Source organism: Leptodactylus fuscus, chromosome 1 (assembly GCF_031893055.1).
Source record: "Leptodactylus fuscus isolate aLepFus1 chromosome 1, aLepFus1.hap2, whole genome shotgun sequence".
In the NCBI taxonomy this organism is placed as follows: domain Eukaryota; kingdom Metazoa; phylum Chordata; class Amphibia; order Anura; family Leptodactylidae; genus Leptodactylus; species Leptodactylus fuscus.
Genome location: NC_134265.1, coordinates 280954807 through 280982102, shown reverse-complemented (window position 1 = coordinate 280982102; position 27296 = coordinate 280954807). Strand labels below are relative to the sequence as shown.

The following is a 27296-nucleotide window of genomic DNA, read 5'->3' as shown; positions in this document are numbered from 1 at the left end:
CAAGTTCAGTTAAGTTAGATGGTCGCCGAGCATGGACAGCCCGCTTCAAATCATCCCACAGATGTTCAATGATATTCAGGTCTGGGGACTGGGATGGCCATTCCAGAACATTGTAATTGTTCCTCTGCATGAATGCCTGAGGATTTGGAGCGGTGTTTTGGATCATTGTCTTGCTGAAATATCCATCCCCGGCGTAACTTCAACTTCGTCACTGATTCTTGAACATTATTCTCAAGAATCTGCTGATACTGAGTGGAATCCATGCGACTCTCAACTTTAACAAGATTCCCGATGCCGGCATTGGCCACACAGCCCCAAAGCATGATGGAACCTCCACCAAATTTTACAGTGGGTAGCATGTGTTTTTCTTGGAATGCTGTTTCTTTTTGGACGCCATGCATAACGCCTTTTTTTTATAACCAAACAACTCAATTTTTGTTTCCAAAATGAAGCTGCCTTGTCCAAATGTGCTTTTTCATACCTCAGGCAACTCTATTTGTGGCGTACGTGCAAAAACGGCTTCTTTCTCATCACTCTCCCATACAGCTTCTATTTGTGCAAAGTGCGCTGTATAGTTGACCGATGCACAGTGACACCATCTGCAGCAAGATGATGCTGCAGCTCTTTGGAGGTGGTCTGTGGATTGTCCTTGACTGTTCTCACCATTCTTCTTCTCTGCCTTTCTGATATTTTTCTTGGCCTGCCACTTCTGGGCTTAACAAGAACTGTCCCTGTGGTCTTCCATTTCCTTACTATGTTCCTCACAGTGGAAACTGACAGGTTAAATCTCTGAGACAACTTTTTGTATCCTTCCCCTGAACAACTATGTTGAACAATCTTTGTTTTCAGATCATTTGAGAGTTGTTTTGAGTAGCCCATGATGCCACTCTTCAGAGGAGATTCAAATAGGAGATCAACTTGCAATTGGCCACCTTAAATACCTTTTCTTATGATTGGATACATCTGGCTATGAAGTTCAAAGCTCACTGAGGTTACAAAACCAATTTTGTGCTTCAGTAAGTCAGTAAAAAGTAGTTAGTTAGTAGGAATTCGAATCAATAAAATGATAAGTGTGCCCATACTTTTGCACCGGTCAAATTTTGGTTTAATGCATATTGCACATTTTCTGTTAGTACAATAAACCTCATTTCAATCCTGAAATATTACTGTGTCCATCAGTTATTAGATATATCAAACTGAAATGGCTGTTGCAAACACCAAAATATTTAGAACAAAAAATGATTAAGATTAATAGGGGTGCCCAAACTTTTTCATAGGACTGTATATATATATATATGTTTTCAAAAATCTTTAACTTTTAATTGTCTACAAATTTTAAATATGGTTTTCATAATGGGAATACCCCTATAGGCTAAGTCCCCATGTAGCGGGCAGCAGCAAAAAAAGCACTGCGGGAAAAGCTGTCGCGGCAACGCTTCTCTGTAAATGTAGTTTTCTTCCATACTCCTGTTTTTATTAGTTTTCATACATTATATCTTTTGGATATCTTCCAAATGGAACTAAAATAAATACACTAGGTATCTAAATATTGGTAGTGAAAGCTTATTCTAGGTTCACACTAGCATTGCAGTTCTGTTGTTCTGGTCCTTCGATGGACCCATTGACCAGATTCTTAGTGACTTTTACTTCAATGATTTTCAGGTGGACACTGTGATGAAGTCTCCAACAAATGTGATCATAGCCTTAGTGGAAGAGATCTATCCAAATTCATGCAACGAGAAAATGGAGACGTTTGTGTACTCACCACATTGCCATGTTAATGTCTACACTTTTTTCTTTGTACCAGTTTTCATACATTTTCCGCAATATGTTTAATTCAATGCCAATTTCAGACAGCATGTCGACTGTATATCCTGCACTGAACACTGTCTAGGGACCTGTTCTTACAGCATTATAATTATCTATGATGCTGTAAATCACTGATTTACTACAGGACTACTGTCCCATACTGAAAGCATGAAGACGGTCCAACTATGACGTAGTGGCTCACAGAATCACAGATGACTGATACTGTGTGACCAGGTCTGAGAAATACAGTCAAGATAAAGTCTGCATATGGCCCATCTGAAATTATATAGATTAATTATTATTTAAATAAAAAAAATAAAAAAAGAGCAATTGAGCCCCCAGCGATCGGACACTTATCCCTTGTCCTGTGGATAGGGAATAAGTATCCATAATGGGACAACCCCTTTAAAGATAACATTAACATTCCCATTTAAGGCCTCGTTCACATCTATGTTGGTAATCTGTTCGGGTGAGTCCGTATGGGGACACCCCCTTCCCCCCGAATGGACTACCGAACGCATTTGCAAGCGGTGTGCACACAGATCCCCGTAGACTATTATGGGGTCCGTGTGCTTGCCGCAAGATCTCCGTAGTTCACAATCTACTTTCCTGTCCACATGACTTATGCAGAGATCTCGCGGAACACACAGACTCCATTATAGTCTATGGGGATCCGTGTGCTTTCACCGCACACCACTTGCAAATGCATTCGGTAGTCCGTTCGGGGGGTCCCCATGTGGACTCCCTGAACGGATTACCAAACACAGATGTGAACCGAGGGTCAGGGTTCATATGTAGACTTGTAGCTCAAGCTAACTGAAGTGTTTTACCAAATACATTGCTTTATCAATCTTGATTTGTTTGCCAGATGCAGCTAGAAATTCCTCCTCAGTGTTACAGACATATTCTCTTTCCCTCTTTCTGCATACTGCTTTCAGTTTAGAGCCCAGATAAGGGCTAGATAAGATCCTTCAGCAGTCCATCTGTTATCTCTGTATGTATGTCCAAAGATAAGTGCTTGGTTTATAGCAAGTAGGATCTCCATGCATGAATAAGAAAAAAAGGGGAGAGGAGACAGAAGGGTAGCTGAAATCCTGAAATGAGAAAACCCCTTTAATGTTCACTATTTATTGAGGACAACCCTAAGTATTACATATGCAATTAAATGTTATAATTGGAGCAATCCAGCCATAAATACAAAATGAATAATTGAAACCGCATAAAAGACTTTCTACGTTGCTCAGAGACACCTATCACAGCGCTGCTTTCATTTCTTATAGTGCTCTTGAAAATGAAAGCTGTGCTGTGTTTGATTACTATGGTCAAAACATTACAGGTTTTTTAGAGAGTTTTTATACATCTGTCCCGATATTTTATGAATCAATTGTGTGGAGAGCGTATGCAGTGAGCGTTTCCTAGTTCTCCGTGATATTAATAATAATCAGCATGATTTTATGTGGGATAGGTCATGCCATAATAACCTCATTAGCTTCTTTGAGGAAGTAAGCTGAAATTTTGATCAAGGTAATGCACAAGATATGACCTACTTAGACTACGCGTAATCTTTTGATGCACTGGAGTACAGTAGATAGGGTATCACTTTCAGTGTAAGCAGCCAAGTGTGGTCATTAATAATATGATTATATTATTCAGATTGGTCTGGTATAAGTGAATTAGCATACAGTTCAGCACTGAAATGCGACTTGAAAACCAGGAATACCCGTTAGCGGGACATTTTGTGTTAGTGTGATGAACTATTGTAGGGCTTTATGTGGTATATTACGTTAGTCGATCTCCTCACGGGAACATTTCAGTTCCAGAGATAATTACATTTTATTGGGGGAGAGTTATACCATTAAAATGCCCAGTGGCAAAGAAAACCTTATGATAGACTCTTTAAAGTATTGGTCATGCTTCAAGATCTATTTGACAGAAATATTTTAATGGCAGATATAGTACAGAAAGTCAGCATTGTGTAGAATGGACCAAATGGTTCTGGATTAGTTGCAATATGAAGTTTAGGATAAAATGGAATCCAGAAAATGCATCAAAGATATTAGGACTAGGAACAATCTTTAAGAGTCATTATAATAAAATGAAATTTGAAGATGTGAAGGTGGGTAGACTAAAGAAATTTCCTGTTCTTGGCAATTAGAGGAGAGTCAAATAAAGATGTTTGGCATTGCCTAGCAGATCGCCACAACACCTATTATTATGAGTCTTTGTGCCAAAACACCAATTAATGAAAAGTTTAACAGGTCTCTATGACATACCTGTATTTCCATTGGAGATGAAGTCAATTGATGTATCTCTGCTTATTTAAGAAGAACAATAGGATTTGATGGTTTGAAATTTACCCTCTGTAATCCTCAATTTTGGGGACAATGTCTTGTTTACTATACCATTGTATAGCTATATAGCTATAGGGGACACAGCGATCACAGTTGTGACCAGACCCATAAGCCAGGTCCCTCTGACAACACCATCATCTACTTTGAATTCTGGCAGTCTATGTGTTGTAAATTCTACTGTCTGCGCTAAGATTTATGATAAACAAAGTTGCCCCTTGCAATGTTAGGAAATTGTTAACTTTTTAATACCAAAAGTAGAAGTAGGAAGCATATAGTTAAACATTTTCATTGCACATGTCTACTGGGTCATAGTAGATTTTACTCCATTCCCACCACTACAGTTCTAGAAACCATGTATGACTTGTAAATAGGTCATCAGTATCATAGAGAGAACTGTGCAGCTGCATAGTTACAGCTGCACAGTCTATTTTTATTCCTCCCCTGCCCTCATGTCCAAATCAATACAGAGAAGAAACAGGAAGTTACATCCGGGAAAATGCTGAAGGCTAGAGAGTAGGGTTGAGCGATTGGGATCGGAAAAGATCGGGATTGGCTGGAAAATGATCGGAAATCGGATTTTGAAATCGATCCTAAAATCAAGATCGGCTCAACCCTACTAGAGAGGTTAGTAACCAATAGACTTTAAGAGTATAGCATTAATCTTTCTACTACCCCACATCACAGGGGGCCTTAAAATGAACTCTTTTACTGTCCTTGAGCACCAGGGATCCTTTCATTAACATTTATAGAGCCCTAGACCACCAGTGATACTAAAATTAAGCCCTTACTTATTTAGAACATCTGTTACAGGGACATTCACTCCTTCATTACCAAAGATTCAGGAGTGTCCATACATAACTGATCTCACATTTAACTGTTTGATTAAGGGCTCCGATTTGGCACATTATAATGAAATATTAACAAAAGCTTTAAATGGCCCACTGGATGGCTCCACATAGACAAAATTAGCATAGTTGACATATCCTTTTGCATTAATTGATCATTATATAAAGTCGTTTCTAGAAAACCTTCTTACGCTAGGTTCACATCTGCATTCAAAGAATGGAAACCCACTCTATTTAAAAAGCGTGTACACGCAAAAACCCACGGACTCCATAGACTATAATATAACGTAGAGCAGGCGCAGCTATGAACCAAGCCTTAACTTGTTTAACATATATCTGAGCTTGCCCAGCCAAAATGCCAAGTGTGGATACTGTATACTGATATGAACCTCTTCACTACCCTAGACTGCCAGTCATACTGACATTAACCCTTTCACCATAATAGACAAACAGATATACTGAGATTAACTCCTTTACTGCACTAAATCACCTCAACCTATATATATTAACCTATTCATTGTCCTAAACCACCAGAGATCATCAGATTACTTGAACAACAACACTGGAATTAACTCTCTAAGCACCAGGTTTATTGACATTAACATTATCAATCTCCTAAACAATCAAGGAAGCTGGTATGCATTGCCTTAAAGGGGCTCTATCAGCAAAATCATGTTGATAGAGCCCCACATATGCGTGCATAGCCTTTAAAAAGGCTATTCAGGCACCGTAAAAGTTATATTAAACTACCCCCCCGTTTTAAAATAATAACCTAAAAAAGAATGTGCTCTACTTACCGAACGTGCACGCTGAACAGACAGTGATAGCCGGGGCGCATGCGCAGTAGCTGTAGTAGAAACCGCATGCTACTGCGCATGCGCCCAGGCCGTTTTTCATATCAGTGTCCGCGAGCGAGCGCTGGAAGAAGACGGGACCGGAGGACATCGGAGGAAGAAGAGGCGTGGATGAAGAAGAAGACACACCCTGAATGCCTGCCCAGCGTGCACAATGCGTAAGTAGAGCACATTCTTTTTTAGGTTATTTTTTTTAAAACGGGGGGGGTAGTTTAATATAACTTTTACGGTGCCTGAATAGCCTTTTTAAAGGCTATTCACGCATATGTAGGGCTCTATCAGCATGATATTGCTGATAGAGCCCCTTTAAACACCACTAGGCCCACAGACACCATAACTTAATTGCCATAGAACACCATGGGAATAGACATTAACCCATCACTACCGTAGACCACTTAGGATGTAGCCAATGACCTTTACTGTGATAAACTCAGTTTAATATTTCTTGCCTGAGTGTTATGTGACCCTGTATATTTGGTCACTGTGTGCTTAGTTGTTAGTGCAATATTCATTAATATTTATTTGTTGCAATTCTGCATTGCCTAGCTTAGAAGAAAAAGTGCCCAGGTCACAAACTGACTGCAAATGAGCTAAAAAAGCCTTAAAAGGAACATCACAAGTGATACAGCCAGGCAAAGTGAAAAGTAATAGCATGGTGAAGAGGAAGTCAAGGCTGAATACCTCTCTTAGGCCCAGGAGCTTTTAGGTATACCCCTACCTGCTAGTAATGGTATAGTCTATTATTTGCTGTGGGGTGAAAACACCTTCACACCAGAGTAGGAGAAGTGGCAACTAGATATGAAGCAGCTCTTGCTGAACTGACAAATAATAAAAAAAGGAGGGGAAAAACCATATATACCATTCTACATCTATGACTATTGAACTCACTCATCGCCATAAGATCAATAAGTCAATGGTCAATGATAGTCAATGGTGTAATACACTGTAATGACTAAGGTTTTCTTTAAAGGGAACCTCTTAGGTGAATTTTGGATACTAAACCACTAGACTGTCTTTATGGGCCGATGGTTTAGTGTCCCAAATATGCCTACAGCATGCTTATGTGCCCTAGGCTTGTTTAATAAAATGTCCTAATACTTAACAAGAGATATGTTTGATGTTCTCTGACATACTTATACAACTATTAGTAACTATTGGGTGCTTTATTACATATCCTTGGGGTGGATGGCACATTATAGGCCTATTTGGGAGGGTAAATCACTAACCTATGAGACATAGTTGTGGTTTTGTGTCCTGAATTCTCCTGGATAGGATCCATATAAGGTATTGCAATTTCCTGATATTATGGAATATTTGTGACTTTAGTAAATAGCCTTACTCACTGATTCTTGGCAGCCCAGCTATTCTCTACTCCCCAAATGCCATCTATGTGCATTCACATAATTGAATTGAAAGTAACACAGAGCTTGTCACTTACTGCCTGTCTCTGCAGATTCCCTTGGCTGCCCGTACTGCTCAGTCTTACAAATATATCCTGGGTTTTATTTTGCAGATTCTATGGACCTCTTTAACATTTCAGTTCATAGACTTAAACTGGAAAATAAGCAGTTTATACGTGTTTACCTTAACAATAAATGCTTGTAGGCAAGAATAGTTATATCATTGCAACAAACTGAATGAAATGAATACAATAATTTATTATATTTTAGAAAAAACTCTCTTCCTCTTCAGTAATTTTTTTATTATTTAGATGCAGCCAACCTAACCAACAGTCCATGTTATACATGGTTTATAGCAGCCGTTGGCACTACTTGTATTATATACCTTTGGAGTATATAGTCCTTGTGGCCCATAAAATCCAAGTGGACTTTAGCAGTTTATCTTAAACCCTATGTGCGTGTGTACAGCATGCTTCTTTTTGTACTGTCTAAAGAATTGGACCTCAAGATTGATGGAAATGGTGATGGATCTGTGAAGTTTTGTGGAACTGTTTAAATTATGATAGAGAAATAAAAATGGCGACATTATTGGTTGTTCTAGCCAACAAGATCAGTCTTTTGATGGGCAATTTTGATAATTGAGGACAATGGTTTCCATTTTTATAAATAGGAGTCCTCCTTGGAAAAGTTAGTTTAAGCACAATTTTTTTATTGACTCCTTTTTAAATACATGTGTCCATAGAAAAACGCCTGGACATATCCTTATTAATATATTTATCATTGTTAGGGGCCACACGGTGGCTCAGTGGTTAGCACTGCAGCCTTGCAGCGCTGGAGTCCTTAATTCAAAACCCACTAAGGGCAAAAAAAAAAAAAAAAAACATCTGCAAGGAGTTTGTCTGTTCTCCCTGTGTTTGCGTGGATTTCCATCTCATACTCCAAAAAAATAAAAAGACATACTGATAGGGAAAAAATGTACATTGTGAGCTCTATGTGGGGCTCACAATCTACATAAAAAAAATTATATATATATATATATATATATATATATATATATATATATATATATATCATTGTTGTAGAAATTTTCTAATGTGTTTTAAGTTACTAATAAATCTTCCATGTTGTAGCACAGCATCCTTACGCCAGATTTTATTAACCCACATACTGTGCTTGGCGCTGCACAAGGAAAGACTGGTTAATAGATATCTTACAGTAATATCATTACCAAATAAGTTGACATAAAGGCAGTTTTCAGAATATAGAAGAGTTTCTGGTAATTGCTGTTAAATTAAGGTAAATTATAGACGTCGTCCCATGCATAAGTTAGGAAATTGTCTATCATTTTATGTACAGCAAGAGGGCATTAGAACTATTAGTATATACAAATGTGTGTATATCATCAAACAACCGCAGACACCTACCTCTAGCTTCAACATATTCCTCTGTTGAAGAATCTCAGCATGCTGCTCAGCCCATTTCGGCAGCACATGTCAGAAGTCATTAGCCTGGGATCGCTTTGACTAATGTTCCAGTTGATTGTCTGAATCCTGCTCTGGAGGTGTAACTGCAGCAGAAGCGCTCTTACTGCTCAAGAACTACGAAATGACTGAGCACATTTTCATTGCCAGAAACCAAAGAAATGTATCTGTAATAATCTTTGACAATGTTTCCAATGTCAGCTACTGTAGGTAAAGGTGAATTTATTTTTATGTTTTGCTCGCAGTCGATACATATAGAGTTCTCACAAACAGCATGGCGTGGATTGTTGAGTGTGGTATAGACCATATTATGTTGCTAATGTACTAAATAGCCACTCAAATGACTGCCAGTGCTAATGCCTAATTCTGTGCCATGACAAAGTGACGTGCAGAGCACTGCAGAACTAAAAGATTTTACAAAAGAAAAACTTCTACTCCATACAGTCACTGGAGCTAAGAAATGGAAGTATTTAAGAGGAGTGAAGTAGGGGAAATCTTGTGTTTGGTGTTAGGTAATTGTATTTTTCTAGGATTTTAGTAGATTGGATGTGTGAAGTTGTTGCACATTGTTGATAAAGCATCAACAATAAATATTGTGCATCCAATTCATCACATATGCAGGCGTATTATATGGGTCCTTTATTCACATCTCACTGGTCTTTTTTGACCCAATTCACTGATTCATTTTTAAAGGGATTCTATCATTAAAACATGTTTTTTTCTAATGACCACGTCGGAATAGCCTTAAGAAAGGCTATTCGGCTCCTACCTATTGATGTGGTCTCCGCCATGCTGGTCATCCGAAATACTGATTTTCCCGGTATGCTAATGAGTGTCCGGCAGCAATGAGGGTGGGCCCCAGCACTCATACGCTGATGGAGGCGTCCCCACTGCTGCCGGAACTGGGCAATCCAGCCATGCCTTCTTCCTTATCTGCCTCCTCCCCTTCTGTGTCCTCTTCTTTCGTCATCATGGGTGACGCATGCGCAGTCGGCTCTGGCAGCGAGACCCTGTTAGAGCCGACCGCGCATGCCGGCGGCCATATTTGTGAGGACGCAATTGCGCGCAGTACGCTCTGCAAAGTATTTGCTGAACAGAGTGTACTGTGCTTGCTCAGTAAGGTCCGTACAGCCCTCCGACGCTCGAGTGAACTCATCCAGGCGTCGGAGGGCTGTACGGACCTTACTGAGCAAGCACAGTACACTCTGTTCGGCAAATACTTTGCGGAGCGTACTGTGCATGCGCACAATTGCGGTCTCGCAAATATGGCCGCCAGCCGGCATGCACAGTCGGCTCTAACGGGGTCTCGCTGCCAGAGCCGACTGCCAGAGCCCACCCTCATTGCTGCTGTACACTCATTAGCATACCGGGAAAAAACGGTATTTCGGATGACCGGCGCAGCGGAGACCACATCAAAAGGTAGGAGATGAATAGCCTTTCTTAAGACTATTCCGATGTGGTCATTAGAAAAAAACATGTTTTAATGGTAGAATCCCTTTTAAGGATGGAAATCGTCCATGTCCACCTGCCGAGTCTCTGTGCTGTTCCCCAGAGAAACTATATAGGGGATGGCATCCCAGCGGTCAGTTTTAAGATCCATTCATTTGAATGAGTTTTAAAAGCAAACAGCCAATGTTCGTATGCAGCCTCTCTGCGGGGAAACCATTTTTTTTGACCAGACACAAAGTCCTGCATGTCCGACTTTTTGTCCATCCCCCCCCAAAAAAATGGTTTCCCTGCAGAGAGGCCGCATACGGACATTGGCTGTTTGCTTTTAAAACTCATTCAAATGAATGGGTTTTAAAACTGACCGCTGGGATGACGTCACCTATACAGTTTCCCCAGGAAATATGATGGAGACCCAGTGGGAAGACACAATTGTGAACGCCCCCTTACTTCTGTTAAAAACAGATTCACTGATTTCTATTGGGTCCATCTGCCCATCAAAACAGACAAAGATAGAGTATGTCAGCTTTTTCCACATCCGTAAAAAAGGTCGGTCAAAAACTGGACATGTGAATAGGCACATTGAAATAAATGTGTTCTCAATATAGTCATCTGATGCCCATTACAAAGATGATCATCACATGGCTTTTTACAAATAACTAATTTTACCCTGGGTCAGGCTTTGTTATAACATAGCTATTACGTGTGGTTATTGTGTATCATATCATGTAATTCAGAAAACATTTCAGTATATAACTTCATAACTTTCAATATAACTTCATATCTTGGTAGTTCCTTTAATAGACTCCAAGTTTTAAAGCTATAGATATAGATATATTTTTTTACTGTATAACAAAGTATGGAATAGCATAGTCTACACTACTATTCCACTCTACAAAAAGGTGTATCACAGTATACTGAGCCAGCAAATGCCAAGAGGATTCTCTTTCACCTCCATTTGCTAAATGGTGCCCTATGGATCATATTCACCAAATGGAAGGACGGAAGATGAATTGAACTTAGCCAAATAACTTTGTAATTTTCTATTAAAGTATGGTTCTTCAGGTTTCCTATGCTTTGTCCTTGCTAAATGTTTTGTTTAAGAGTTTTTACCACTAAAGTAAGCATAGCATATAACATATACCGTCACTTACTGTTGGGACCCCCATGCTCCTCAGAATGAAGGGTTACCATGCTGGCCATTATTGGCCTGTGAACATTCGTGTTTAGCTTAGGAGTGAAAGGGTACAGGTTATGCCAAATGTATAAAAATGTCTGGCATGGCATAAATTTGACACTTGACTCTTCATTATGTCATCTCTTGAATGGCATACAGTGTACATTCACACATTGTAATAATTGTGGAACACTTTAAATTTCTGCTGCATAAACCTTATTCTTCCTGTATCTCCCTTTTATTATTTGTTTGTTATAAATGTACAGTCTTTCAGTAAATGTGAACATTCATTTAATACAGGATATTGTATTAATGTTTTCTTTTCCACAGTCTCTTACTACATATATGGAAATTTCGAAAGAACTCCGAGATAATATTGGGCTAGGAAAAGCATATGAAGCAATGGCAAAAGCTCTGGAAAGGTAAGTTAGCACTCGAATGTCTTGCTGTCACTGCCAATTTATTCAACTGTGAATGACTTGAATTGCTAGAGATCTGTCACTTCCCATTTACTGGCTCTTTACGTCTTAACCACTGCCCTTCTTGAGTGACCCTTTCAGTCTAAATTATTTGAAACAAATACAGTTTAAAAGGGCAGAGTGAGACGGCATCAAAGCCTTTCCTGTCCTCTGCTCTTACGTGTGCGCTAGCTTTGTATAGATAGCTCCTCTAGAAATATAGAAGACAGTGCAGAGACATTATGGAGGTAAAATATCATGAAGGTTTTTATAATATTTTCATATTATGCCTTCTGTAAATTAATTTGCATAAAAAGAGTTAACGTGCGTGTTCATGTTCAAACACTATTTTACAGTTCCCATAGTGAATTTAACTGTATATACTCGAGTATATGCCGACCCGAATATAAGCCGAGGCCCCTAATTCTACCACAAAAAACTGGGAAAACTTATTGGCTCGAGTATAAGCCGAGGGGGAGGGGATGCAGCAGCTACTGGAAAATTTCAAAAATTTAAATGGTCGGAGTTTTTGGGTGCAGTAGTTGCTGGGTGCTGGGGAAGGGGAGGGGGTGTTTTGGTTGTCTGTCTGCCCCTTCCCTGGGCTTGAGGACTGAGTTTTTTTTCCCCCACTTGGAATTCAGCCTGGTTGAATATAGGGTATCTGCAGTGCTCCTATTAACCCCTTCCCGATGGAACAGGCACTTTCAGAAACAGAGATTCCTAATGTGTATGTGTTTCACAGTCATTTTCTACTTTCATATGTATTCTAGGGAAAGGAGTGATTTAGAACTTTTATTTACTTTATTTTTTATTATATTTTTTTTTAAGTTTCTTTTTTTTTCACTACTTTATTGGAGATTCTATACATTACTATTGCAGCTGGTCATAGACCCCCCCCCCCCCCTCCACCCCAAAAAATGTTTTTTGTTTGTTTTTTTGCTTGACTCGAGTATAAGCCGAGGGAGGCTTTTTCGGCACAAAAACTGTGATGAAAAATTCGGCTTATACTCGAGTATATACGTTAATCTAAATATGAATTTGAGAACCATGTAATCACATAGGAGCGATTTATTAGGACCAGTGCCTTCTATGTCAATCTTGATCCATTTGTGCATCTTCAAGGTTCTCCAGAGTTATTAAAATATTCCAGCCTCTTAATCATTGTAATTAACCCCAGGATGGGCCTGTGCACCAGAAATGAATCCAATCCCTGACTGTCATAGATTTCTGATGTAGCTCACACCAATTTGCCAATGTAAATTATAGTAAATCTGAAAGGCTGACGTACTTAGATTCTCTCCCCATTCTGTCCACTTTTTTGGAAAAAGGTGACAAGTGGAGCACAATACCCATGCACGTGCAATAAATATTACGGCTTTGTACACCAGAAACCTGCATCCAAGGCATGAATCATCCCTATACAATTGTAGCCTGTATTATGGCACATCCACACAGGATTCTAACTGCTGAGGATAAAACACTACAGATTGGGGTAGATTTATTAAAACTGGAATACTGTATGTCAACAAAAGCCCCGACTGGCTCAGGGATTGAATGATTTAAGAAGGGGCTCTGGCCTAGCCATGAATCACACACACTTTCCAGCGCCAGAATGGAAATCTACCCCAGTTAGGAATTGGCTTAAATTTCTATTTTAACTCACACTAGAAAACTGACCTGAGTTATAATGAATACATCAGACCGAAGCATCTCCACCCTATCCCGTCCTGTATCCAAAGCTTTATTCACATGACCGTGATGCAAATGGCCATGAAAATCTTAAATTTTTTTCATGACAAATTTGCATCCGTGGGACTTGAGTCTATTGATGGATCCATGAAAATTGATATGATTGATATGATAATAGAACATGTCCTACTTTTTGATGATCTCTTGAAACAAACTGTAGAACACACAATTGTGTGAATAACCCCACTGGAATAAATTGATTTTAATGCAGTCATGGGGTGTCCATTAAAAAAATGATAGTTTTTCCATTCAGCCTAATACTGAATAATAATTGTGCCACACCTTTAGAATGTACAATCTATATTTATTCCATTAGTTTCAGATTAGTTTCCGAAAAAAAATGCTCCAACATTTTAAGTCTCACCCCACATCTGTTGTACTTGAAAGTAAATTGCAACCACAGTAAGAACTCTTCAGGGCCCATGCCCTAGTGGATGCAATGCATGATCATCCATGAACATTTTGTCAGAGCTGTAATCTACCTCCCTAAATAGTGGGAATCCGGTAGTATAGAAGATATGTGTTTGTAATATGATGATATTTTTATGGGCACTTGGTGGGTATTATTGTTAACGAGCACTGTATAAGTTACTATTATGGGACAATATCATCATTATGGCAACACTGTGGTTAAATTATTGGGGCAGTCTGTATTATTGATCAATGATTTAAACTTTTGGCCATTGACATTACACAGTTGTAGGTATCTGAATAAATAAAACCATTAGATACACATAGATAGATAGATAGATAGATAGATAGATAGATAGATAGATATTTGCTTGTAAGGAATTTTCAAAAATTGCCCTTTGAGTGAATTCTATTTTATTCTATTTTCGTTACATTAATGGGTTGCCCAATGGTATATGTTTGTCAGTGTGACATTACTTGGTGATGGTTACCTTTGAAAATTGAACACGGTGTCATTCAGATTAGTTCTGTAAATGAAGAGAAAGCTATTTATTTTTTATATGTTTCCCTTCTCACTGATTCCATTTGCCTTAATACTTTCATCTCCAGCCTCTAAACTTATAGCACCATCAAGAATCCCCTTTGTGGTAGTTTCATCCCTGTTCTATTTGATTTCTCCATTCTGAGTAAATGATTAAGTTTTCATGCATTGGTTCAACCAAAACCTATGTTCACTCAACCACATCCTTTATTGATTACTTCTACAGCAAACAGTAGGCCAAGTGTGATATACATAATTGGACAGTTGTCAGGGGATATGGGTGTTTAAAGTACCGTTTGCCCATCTGGAAACTGGAATCACCTTGGAAGATAAATATCGTGTGAATTTTCTTTCTTTTCCTTTGGACCAAATAGTGCTCTTACTCTGAAATATATGTTTTAACTCTCTGAGGTCTGGTTGAATGAATTTGGTGATTATAACCTATAATATGCTCTCTAGCCTGCACCTGGGCACTGCATGCAGAGAACTGGGAAAAGAGGAATTAATATTTGTCTAACACTGTAACCCTGCTCTTATCCTCAGTAAATCCTGTGCTGTTCTCTTGTACAATTGTGTTTGCCTTCCTTAACAAGAGCTTTTCTTTGCTAATATATCATTACTGAACAAAATTGTTAGATACCCTCGACTTGTTATATAAATTTTCCAGCAGATGTTGAGTTTGTCTTGTGCATTAGTACTTAGAAATAACCGAAACGTAAATTTCTCACTCCTATACAGCCATGTATTGTTACACTGAGATTATTTATAAGGTTAAAGAAAGTAGCATATTTAAGGGATTATTTAAATTAGTTGAACTGCACTTCAAAAAGGGTTATGCTTCTCTGTGGTTTCATTTATACATACAAATTACAATGTTTCGGGTTCACTAACTCTTCATAAGGCAGTTGCAATAAATTGAAGTTCCCCAGGTGAGTGTAGTCACATAGAGAGTATTATATTGGGGTTTCATGAGCGATGATCCCGGAAGATGCAACATGCGAAGAGCCAGTATAACACCAGGAGGTGCAGTGTATCTGTAGTCATCTTTAGAACATGACTTGTGAGGTTGGGAGGTATACCTTTGTTTGCCAAGGCTGTTGTTGCCAGGAGGGGTCCAGTTCTGGTTTCGGTTATGCATATTATAGTTGACATGTATGTGTTTTCCAGATGTACATGTTCGCATTTTTTTTACATCACAAAAAGAGTAAAGACATAGTTAAACTTTTATCAAAATAAGTATGAAAATTATTACAATACAACAACAAAAATGGAACAAAAATCATATTGTCCTCCATATTTCATACAGATTTCCATATGTAACTGTAAAGGAATCCTTAGACTGACAGGCAAATAATGGTTTGAAATATTAAGTATTCTTGCGAAATATTCGAGTAGGACTGAAAAAAATAAAATTATGGTTAATAAAATTTTAAGCGTAACTATACTACTATTTATTTGTTGTCTATTTTTTCATAAGTCAGTAGTGCAAGTGAAGGGAATAAACTTCTTCTCTTACCGTATTTGCCTTCTTTTGTCACAGATCAGATCTCTAGAAGTCTATGGAGAGAGAAGGGAGTAGTATGAGGAGAGCTGCTCATAGCAGAGAAATGTCTGCACTGTAGAAAGTTTTCTTAACATCATATCTGAGTTAGGCTGGGTTCACACCAGCGTTGGCTTTCCCTACGGAGATTTCTTCCCCTCTCTGTATTTTTCTCTTTTTATGCGCAGAACTTGAGCAGATACAGGAAGATCCCATTACAGTCTATGGAGTCCACAGGTTTCCGCAGGTAACACAAACACAGATGTGGACCTAACCTTATCAGAAATTACTATTTGGCCTTTTCCTGACAAGTATTAAGTTACTTAATGCTGTAGAAAGCTTCATTTTTCCGTCTCACTCATTCTCGTCCTCCCCGTCCACTCTCCATAGACTGCATTGTAAACTAACCTGCTTATTTATGGATTTCAAACTGAAATCACTCAAATGTAAGTATAGTAAAGACGAGAAATACTTAAATGCATAGCCTACACAGACACCTTTCTTTGTGAAGTATATTGCAAAGTTTCTTACCTAGACCTGCACTATTAATTTATAGAAAAATGTTTATAAAGTATACTTACAATTTAATATAATGAAAATGTTTTTAACATATATTCACCACCAAGATTTTTTTTTCATTGATACACAGATATATGATACAAATTTTAATTCAAGTTTACTAGAGACAGACAAATTCTGTAGTTAAGCTTCTAGGTAATGGTTATGACTAGAGATGAGCGAGTAGTACTCGATCGAGTAGGTATTCGATCAAATACTACGGTATTCGAAATATTCGTAATCGATCGAGTACTACTAGCTGTTCGAATGTAAAAGTTCGATGCAGAACCAGCATTGATTGGCCGAATGCTATACAGTCGGCCAATCAACGCTGGTTCTTCTCTTATGTTTAGAACTCTTCTCCGTGCAGCTTCCCCGCGGCGTCTACCGGCTCTTCATTCACTCTGCCAGGCATCGGGCCTGGGCAGAGCCGACTGCGTATGTCCGCTTGTAGTGCAGGCATGCGCAGTCGGCTCTGTCCAGGCCCGATGCCTGGCAGAGTGAATTCAGAGCCGGAAGATGCCGCGGGGATGCTGCAAGGAGAAGACTGCTCGGAGGATCCAGCCCGACCCTCACTCGTGGACTTGGTAAGTGTAATTAACCAATACACTTCATTCCCTCCCTATATAGGTACATAGAGCTGATTGTAGATTATTACTACAAGATAATTTTATTTTAGATGGCCACTATCTTTTGAACAATGTTTGCATAAATGTATAGTGCAGGTGATTATAAGAAACTTTGTAATTTATCTTATCTTTATCTCCTTAGCACCACCTTTTTGAACAAATATTACTTGTGATTAAAGTCAAAGAAGAACATCTCTTCCAAAAGGAAGAGAAACCCATCCACAAACAGCTGTTTCGGGGTTACTGCACCTCAACAATGTGAAGTAGGGTACTAGGTTGGCTGGGTGAGAGGTGATGACAAGGGTCAGAAGGGGTACTGAATTTCTAGTACAGCGTGCATGGTTTGTTAGGGTCCATTCACACAGAGTAAACGCGCTCATTTTGGCAAAATACACGTGTAAAGAATACACGTGTAAAAATAAGACTACCATTGACTTCAGTGACATTTTTTACACATGTACTTTTTACATGTGAATTTTTCCAAAATGAGCGTGTGTTTACTCCTTGTGAATGGATCCTTAGACTCAAAGTGGCCTATAAAAGCAGTGTCCCTATGGAGACATACTTCTGCTTTGGCTGTAAAGGGAATCTTTCAGGTGGGTTTTCCCCCATAAACTAGCCCCATCTTATGTAGGATGGGGCAACTCTCTCTCCTTTGGTGCTCTCATGTAATCTATCCGTTATAGCATGTTTAATGTGTAAAAAGTCATATGCAAATTAACCTAAGTCATCAAAGTGGGTGGGGAGCAGCTTCAGCCTAGTTACACGGTCTACTTATTAATTGTTCTCCTGGGAGTGATTAACATCTCACGCTTGACCTCAGGGAATGTGAAATGATTAGCAAGTGGACAGTGTGAATAGGCTTATTCCCGTCCTCTGTGACTACTTAGGTTCATTTGTATATGACTTTTTATGCTTGCAATCATTTAGGACATTGCTTTGCTTTTTTTAAACGAACACCTTCTGAGCGAACACAAACGGTAGTGTGAACCCTACCTTGGACTGTACATGCCACAAGGTGGTCTGCAAAAGCAGTCTTACTAAAGAGACATAGTACCTCTTCGGACCCACATTTATGACATATCAGCTAAACAAACCAGTAAACCAGTACCTTATCAGAGAGAAATGCTCTAAAGCTGAAGCCCCACATGGCGAATCCCATTCTCACATTGCAGAAAAATATCTGAATCGGAATGGATGCGATTTCCAAAAACGTCACTTTTTTGGAAATCATACCATGTCAATTATACCTATGGAAAGACTGGCAGTTTCCATATAGGTATAGTTGAAGCAGAAAGTCCACAGAGGAAAACTCTTTGGACTTTCTGTGAAAAGCGCTTCGGGAAAAACTGCAATATATCTCTTGCGTGGTTTTTCCCCAACTCCAGGAAAAAAAAATTATTTCCTAGATAACCCCTTTAGGCCTGGGGCCCCATGGGACGTACATGCCGCGATTTGCCCGCAGCAGAGATGCTGCGGGGAAAATCGCGGCATTGTACAGTGCAGGCAAAGTGGATGGGATTCATGTGAATCCCATCCCCACTTTGCAGAAAAGATTGCAACACAACAAATTACAGCATGTCAATTATATCTACGGAATCACTGGCGACTTTCCCGTAGATATAATGTTAAGAAAAAGTCCACAGAGGAAAACTCTGTGAACTTTCTTTTAATAGCGCTGCAAAAAGAACCGCAATGCGTTCACGCAGCGGTTCTTCCCGCAGTGCTGCAGATACGGCCCGTGGGGCCTTAGCCTTAAGGTATCTTTGCATATTTTCATATGGTTTTTTGTAGTGAGTTTAATAATGGGAGAAACCTAAGAAGCCAAGCATTATGTGACTACCAGCTCCTGCCATTAAATCAGGGGCTGCTCACAAAAAAAAAAATAAGATGACAGAATATATAGTTGGAATGGATCACCTGCAGGGGTGAACCTTCCCCTTTCGCCGCCCGAGCTAACTGCAGAAAGCCGCCCCCCCCCCCCCGCCGGGAGGAGGGGGCGGATCGGGGGCGTGGCCGGGTGGATCGGGGGCGTAGCCGAGTGAAGGGGGCGGGGCTTAGCCCCGTTCGCCGGCAGAAAGTAGGCCCGGAGACTGCCTGCTCTCTGCCTGAGCATGAGGGGAGGCTGCCGGAGCAGCGCTGCTCCAGCGGCCTCCCCAAACCACCGCTCGGTGATAAGCCAGTCCAGGACAGCTTGTCCTGGACTGGCTTAGGTTAGCAAAAATGCCGCCCTCCCTGAGGCCCTGGCATAGTGCCGCCTGAAGCGCTCGCTTCAGGTCGCCTCATGGGAGGTGCGGCACTGATCACCTGTATAACAAACCTCATATATACTCCAGTTGGATGTGAATACAGGGTATATGCCTGGCCATTATCCTATTTTCCAAGATAACACTGGATTGTGTACTTTTCAAATGAACATTGGGCTGTGTAAAACACGTATCATACATTTCATATGTTTTAAGTGATTCAGTGATTCTCTCTTTTTAGCCAAGGAAAAATTGTTGAAAGCATTGAATACCTGGAAAATTTCATAGAAGTTGCTAAAACAAGCCAGTTAAACCAGAGCCTTGCACAGACATGTATCTGCCTTGGAGAAATTTTTAATGCACGAGTAAGTACGGATTGCTTTTTCAATTATGCTGGAGTTTTAGTTTAGTTGTATATCCTGTGGTTCTATTGTAGCATGTATATGGACATACAGTATTAACTTACTAGAAAATACTCAGTTATTATAAGGCTCCCAGCTGACCACCCAACCTGTTATCTTCTAGCACCTGTTTAGGGCTATAGGAGCCTGGTTGTCCCAGTTGTTATTGCACTGTACAGGTTCCATAGTTTTTGTGCTGTTTAGGGTCCATTCACACGGAGGAAAATGGCGCTTTATTTGGCGCTGAATTTTCCATGCTGAAAAAAAATGCCTCCCATTGAACCTCCCATTTTGGTGTCTTTAATTTAGTGGTTGGGCTTAATATGAGTGGGTGCAGAAGGTCACACTTGGGCATAAGAGTCTTAGGGGGCTGCATAAGGGAAAAATCGCAGCATTTTACAGTACTTGCAGAGTGGATGAGATTCAAGTGAATCCCATGCCCACTTTGCGGTAAAAAACTGCAGCACGGACACTCTGTGAGTTCCAAAACCGCTGCGGTTTTGGAAATCGAAGCATGTCAATTATATCTATGGAAAACTCTGCAAACTTTCTGTTTCAAAGCGCTGTGGGAAGAACCGCGGTGCGCAGTGCTTTATAGCTCCAAATCATCCTGTGGGGCCTTAGCTTAAGGTATCTCTTCCAATATATGAAAAATACATTATAGTTGGGGGCTTGGTAAAGATTTTGTATCAGGACCCAAGAGCTTTATTTTGCGCCTCCAGTTTTACATTTTCAAATAAGATCCTTTACCTATAGAGATTATATTTACATAATATTACAACTTAAGGGTGCATTCACACTAAGTATACGCTCATCTCATTCTGAGTGTAAAACACGTTCAGAATGAGCGCGTACAAAGCAGATCCCATTCATTACTATGGGAGCCAGCATACCTGCGCTCTCCATAGAAATGAATGGGCTGCTTTTTTCCCTATTGCTTTCAATGTCATATGCACGTTATCCAGTTTCTTAGGATCCTTAGAATAGTCCATCAGTATTACCAGTGTACCAAGACAGCGTGGTTCATGGCATTGTTTACATACTGTGAGCCATGCTGTTCACTTGTTGTAGAAACTGTAGCACTGACACACAGATTTCAATGGGACAGAACTGTAGTACCCACACTCGCCACACTCGGTAGGACCCGCAGATCTAATATTAGAAACTGCATAACCTCTTCAATTATACACTAGTATACATGTAAACTTTCCTATAGAGTATGCTGTATCCAATGTTTTTGCTCAATTTGCAATCAGGTTCAAGAGAAGTTCCCAGATTTTTTATCCTTTGGGCCAAAAATCGTACTTGGAGTACTTTTTTTTAAGTATTTTCAGGTTTGTGACAATTTTTTTAAATCAGAGCAAGCCAATCTACAAAATGAGAAATTAAGAAATGGTCTAGATTCACATAAATGCTCAAAATATACATAGGCTGGAGCTCATTGAGCCTAGACTTTTTTATGAGATTTTTTTAAAATTGCCCTATTTTTCTTATTGTATTTATAAACTGAACTCCATGTTTTTTTGATAAATCTGGATAGTACGTGTATCTTGCAGGCTACGAACATGCTGAGAGCGAGTGCACCGTGTGCAGCTGCCTGCCATTTGCGCTGTAGAAGTAGTAGTATTGGTGACTTCTTTGTGTCATTTAATTCCCAGTAGGAAAGAATGTCTTTGAAAAAAGTGCACACACTGCTTTCCTGTTGGTTTAAATGGAAGAGTCACTCTTTGCGGTCTGCTGCCTGACAGCTGGTTAGAGTGTGCTAATTGCCAGTTGTGATTATCGCAAGATTAGCCCGTGCTGATGGCATCCTGCTTGCCGCAGATCCCAACTAGGGAAGATTTCAGGATCATGATCCAAGGCTGACTTTTGACACAGTATGGGGGAGGACCTGTGATGTTTAAAACTCAAGTGAAAGAAGAAGCAGCTAAAGTTTGTGACATATGGTGTATAATATGGAACTTTAGAGAAGCTAAGTTATTTCACCAATTCTTGCTGTTCTCAAGTCCATTAAAATGACCAGTGGGGAAAGAGTCTTTTGATACAAATAGATAAAAAGGAAAATCTCATTAAGTAAGTCAGGGCTGGTATCTCTAACATATTACAGCTTTAGTATACATGAGCAGCCCCCTGCAGACAGCTGAAAGTGACAGCTAATCTGCAGGCTCTTATTGCCATATAACGCAGCATACAGCTTAACTCTCTTTTCTCATGATATCGTCTATATATACTATACCAACAAACCTGTAACTATCTTACACAGAATTGTTTACAAGCAGGCACAACATGATCCCTGTGCAGGCACCATTATTAGAGTCTGATGATATGTTAAAAAGATGCCGGAGGAATTTCTTGGAGACAGGTTACATTACATGTTCAAATTGTTTAATATGTTTGATTATTGGACAGTCATCTGAAAATGTATAAAAAATCACTTCTGACCGTAGAAAACATTCAGAAAGAAAGCACAAAATAAAAGGTTATATAAATTCTACATATACAAGGGAATGATCACACAAGCTAGCTCCCACAAGTGAGTCTGTTTCTGTAAAAAAAAAATAAGAAAATCTTTTTCCTAATTCTCAGACAACCCCTTTAATATTTTATATATAATGCAATGGAATGTACATAAATCAACTTCGAAATGTAACAGATTTTTATTTCTCTCAACTTCAATTTGCAAACTGTTTGTCCATTATATCAATTTTCCCTCTGCAGCAGCTCTTAGTTTTGGCACCAAGGGACTGTCTTGATGTAATTGTGTTAGGACCTCATTTATGGAAGGGCCACTAGCATCAATACCACCCAAAAGAGGGAAAAGCATATCTCCACCAAAAGTTTAACTGTTTCAGTAAGAAACTACATGTGCACTACCAGAAAACTTTCATTTTAATCCAAATGTTGTCAACAAGTTAAATAATCTGTAACTCCCTGTTTCCTGTAAACGGAACATGAGCTATAGACATAATGGTCTGGATGAGACCCTACTGACTATGGGAGAGTTTTATAGGTATGCATTGTGATCCGGGCATAGGTGGGAGTAGATAAGCTATGAAATTACCTACTGAGACTAAGGCCCCACGGGACGATACACAGCACTAAAGTGCTGCGGGAAAAACCGCAGCTGGAACGCATCGCCGTTCTTCCCGCAGCACTTTGAACAGAACATTCACTGAGTTTTCCTCAGTGGACTTTCTGTTACCATGATATCTACGGGAAAGCCGCCAGTGTTTCCGTAGATATAACTGACATGCTGCGATTTCCAACGCGCCGCTTTTGGAAATCGCAGAGTGTCTGCGCTGTGGTTTGAACCGCAAAGTGGGCATGGGATTCGCTTGAATCTCATCCACTTTGCATGTACTGTATAATGCCACGATTTTCCGCTGGAGTTTCCGGCCCAGAGGGCCCCGGCCTGAGGCTGCAAATGCAAATACATGATACTTGTGGTCATGAGTGTTCTAATATGTGAGATGGCTTCTGCAAATAAATCTGCTACAGAAAACGGTATATTATATAAGTATATTATTTGGCTTAGTGGCCAAAAAAAGAACTGCAGGGTTTTTAGGATTTTTTAAAAATATACATAATGGCATGGAAAAAATTTTAAAAACCTAACCAAAAAGTTTTAAAAAACACATTTAACATAAAAAGATTTAAAAAATACATTATTTTCTGGTGACACATTCCCTTTAAATGAATGGAAATAAAGGAGACAGTACCATGTAGTGACTGCTATGTAAGATGAGGCTTGGTTGTGGGCCAGGCATGCAAGTTCATGAAGTTCTTAAACTGACTGATAAAAATTTCCTTACTACTTGATTGTTGAATGATAATGGACATGCAGTTTTGTAGGTACCCACTGTTTATTGTTAGTCAACTATCGGTGAACAATACATTTCTGAACAGACAGTTTGCAAACTATGGGGTTCCATACACATGGTCCCAGATGTACTATTGGGGTTACAACTAGAAGTTGAAGTAAATGTGCTGCATCTGAGGTGCAATGTGGCACAGCTACCGTACTTTGGGTTATATTTTACTAGTAATGTGGATTCTGAAAAAATGGGGCCGTGTCTTAAGTGTGTCACTAAATCCACCAAAGTTGTGTTGTATAATTATGACTCAATAAGGCAAATTTATTAAGATTTCCATTCTAACTCACGCAAGGAAACTGGTGTGAGTTTTAATACATCACCTTGGACCGCCTTGATTCCCACTCCATAGTACCCACATTCATAAAAATGTGCAGGCGCAAGTTTGGCGCAAGAAAGGGCCTTGCCTTGCACCTCAATCTCATCCCTCTGATAAATTTTCACCAGTGTGAGCAAGCTAGAAAGTGACATAACCATAGACTAACATAGATTTAACATCCGGCATCAGGCACTGTCATAAATCTAGCACGTCCCTACATTTATACTGTCAATTTACAAATAAACCTGGACCATGGTCTTTGCCTGCAATGGAGCTCTGTATGAGACCACAGATGTAAAACAGTATAAGTACTACCTGGGCCCAGTAGTGATACTGACTATTTTATACGGTTCATGGTTATTTACACTATTCACCTAATTTCTCATCTTTGTACATAGACACAGTTATGAATATGCAGACTCCCAATCTTTCATATAGAGAACTACACTACTACTATAAGATTGTGACTTTGTTGTGGGTTTCCTTTCAGGGGAACTATGAGAAAGCGTGTCAGTATTTTTCTCAGGCTTATGAGACTGCAGTCAATCTTGGTGAAATACCACTGATAGAAGAGGCACAAGTTCATTTCGGCATTGCAAAGGCGCACAGGATGATGCTGGCAGTGAGCAGACACACAGAGGCTGCAGATTATGTCAGCATGGAATACCTGCTGGCATGGAAAAAGAACAGAAGTGACATGTTCAGTGACCCAGCAAATGTCGGTAAGACTGGTTATAAAACACAATGGGCTTATTTCTTTTATTAGTGCATTTAGCTGGAATTTATTTGTTTATCCACTGTTGATTCATTTTATCTATCTATCTATCTATCATCTATTTATCTATCTATCTAGTTGTCCTATGTGCAGCTACAGCTGTAAATCTTTCACCTACATTGTATTTACAATAAATATTAAGGACATTTAGTAAGTTAGATACAGACACTCGGACTTAACCTTGAACCAACAAATGTCACATTTTTTAATTGGAACATTTTCAAATTGTCCCTTGAAAGTATATCGTATTTTACTTTAAAAAATGGAAAATTTTCAGGGACTTTTTCCAGATTTTGTGCATAGCCTCATTCAGTTTAATGCAACTAAACTGCAATAGCAGATGCAATCCATGGTTGCTGTGCTGTTCCTAGATGATGTTAATCACATATTAGAGAGCCCCTTTAATAGGAATGATTTTATAAAGGTTATCGACTAAATCATCTGCATGTCTGTGTCTATGATCCTCTTGTAAAATATTCGATTCACTTCACACTATATAAATATAGTCCTACATGTAGACGTGTAGATGTGTACATGTAGACATGTAGATGTGTACATCTATACATGTATAGTCATATCTATTCATCTATCTTTAAAACTTCAGTTTCATTATATTTTTGGAACTGAGATTTTGCTTTTCTTCATCTACACCTACCCATAACTGGTACATACATTCTGGGAGCAGAGGGCCCCTGTGCATGCAAAGGATATTGGCCCTTTGCTCTCCAATTGCTCATGATAATGCACTGCTTTACCGACCAGTAATTGTCAGCCGTGACATAGGAAGCTGCTTTTGGGGTAGAAGTGCCCCTACCATATCTACAGGGTCCTTGTAGAGCTGCACATACAGTGGGTCCCCATGTTAAATGGCTTCATACTTGCAAGCAAGTTTTTCTTATAAGGAATTGTTTGGTGGCTTTATATATATACATGGCATTGTGAAAGGATGTCACCGAGTAGCAACAGCTAAACTAGAAAGTGACAATCCACAAGAACAGCAGAAACAAGGCCACTGAATATTGGAACCTGTAATAAATGCTGCAAAAGTTTTGTGTCCTCAGCTGCAACTCTCACTGCATAGCTGAGCAGTATTACACACACCGTAGATCACTTACACAATGTCAAAGCAATTACTCAAAAAGAGAATTGTGTATTGCCTGTCGGATCACAAGATATTCATTAGACTTCACTGTATGGTGTCTGAATCTTGGTTGGTGGGGCTGAGCTTAACTCAAGGTTTCAGATACAGTACATGACGGGCACCAGTCTATTGTTTTTTGTTGCTGTTGCCAGCTGAACTGCATCTGAAGTCTGTTCTTACTATGCCACGACAAGCAATGCACCTACACCTAGGAGCCTGCCACTACTCTAGACCATGGACATTGCCTATATCACTGCAATGATACTGGTAGACAGTGTGAGAGGGCATCACTAGTATCCTGGGTTATAGCTTGACCTAGAGTGTTATATTCCACCTCTGCAACCACACATCCTCCTATATTGGAGCTAAGATATAGTAACCCTACACAGCCACTATAGTCTTAAAACCCCCTCTAAAGTTTATGTTTCTGCAGAGTAGCATTGGGATTGTGCAAACATATGCCTGTGATTTTAGGTTTATTCATTTTAGTTTTTAACATAGTTTTGTACTTAATGGTTTCTATGCGCTTTCTTTCTGTATGTAAGTTTGTAGAAACAATATTGTAATTGTTGAAAGAATTTACAATTTCTCTTAAGGCTGGGGTTGCATGGCGACTTTGATTCCTATGACTCCTTCACTAATGTTGGTGAAAGGAGTTGCATTGTGGCCCTAGACTTCTGGTCGACCACTGCTAGAAGTCGTGGCACACTTGGGAAAGTAATGTAACTCTTTCCATTAACATTATTGAAGGAGTCACAGGGAAACCCGGCAATCTTTTGTGACATGACAGGGGCCACGGACAGAGTTGCTGTGCAGCTCTACCCTAAAGGAGTTGTCCAGTGTTTCTTTATTGATGACCTTGTCATAGGGCGTCCAACATCTGGTAACCAGCTGACCCTCTGTTTACTCTTTCAGTCTGGGGCCCCACTCAGCATAAATGCCACTTTAAAAAAAAGCTGTGTTTTACAGTCACTGTATAGTGGATGGGATTCTAGCAAATCCCAACCCCACAGTGTGGTAAAATATGTGCAGCATGTCAATTATACCTACGGAAATGCCATTGGTTTCTCTGTAGGTATAATTGAAGCAGAAAGTCCACGGAGGATACCTCTGTGAGCTTTCTGTGAAAAGCGCTGTGGGAAAAACCTTATCCTTTTAGTCTGTTGTGAAAAAAGTGCATTATAAATGGTTGATGTAGTCCACTGCAAGTGAATGGGACAAGGCTGTAATAACACTACACACTATGAAACAAACCGTATGCAATGAAAATGGTCACAATGCTCACACAAACAC

At 39.5% G+C, this 27296-nt stretch overlaps 1 protein-coding gene across 1 annotated transcript in view; it reads left to right on the top strand.

The window, feature by feature from the left end:
* Nucleotides 1-27296, top strand: part of TTC29 (tetratricopeptide repeat domain 29) — a 196036-nt gene that overhangs the window by 124464 nt on the left and 44276 nt on the right. Inside the window, exons 8-10 of the mRNA XM_075257582.1 lie at nucleotides 11694-11785; nucleotides 19737-19860; nucleotides 24578-24809. Of these exons, the coding sequence (XP_075113683.1) occupies nucleotides 11694-11785; nucleotides 19737-19860; nucleotides 24578-24809 (448 nt within the window). The remainder of the gene's footprint in view (nucleotides 1-11693; nucleotides 11786-19736; nucleotides 19861-24577; nucleotides 24810-27296) is intronic.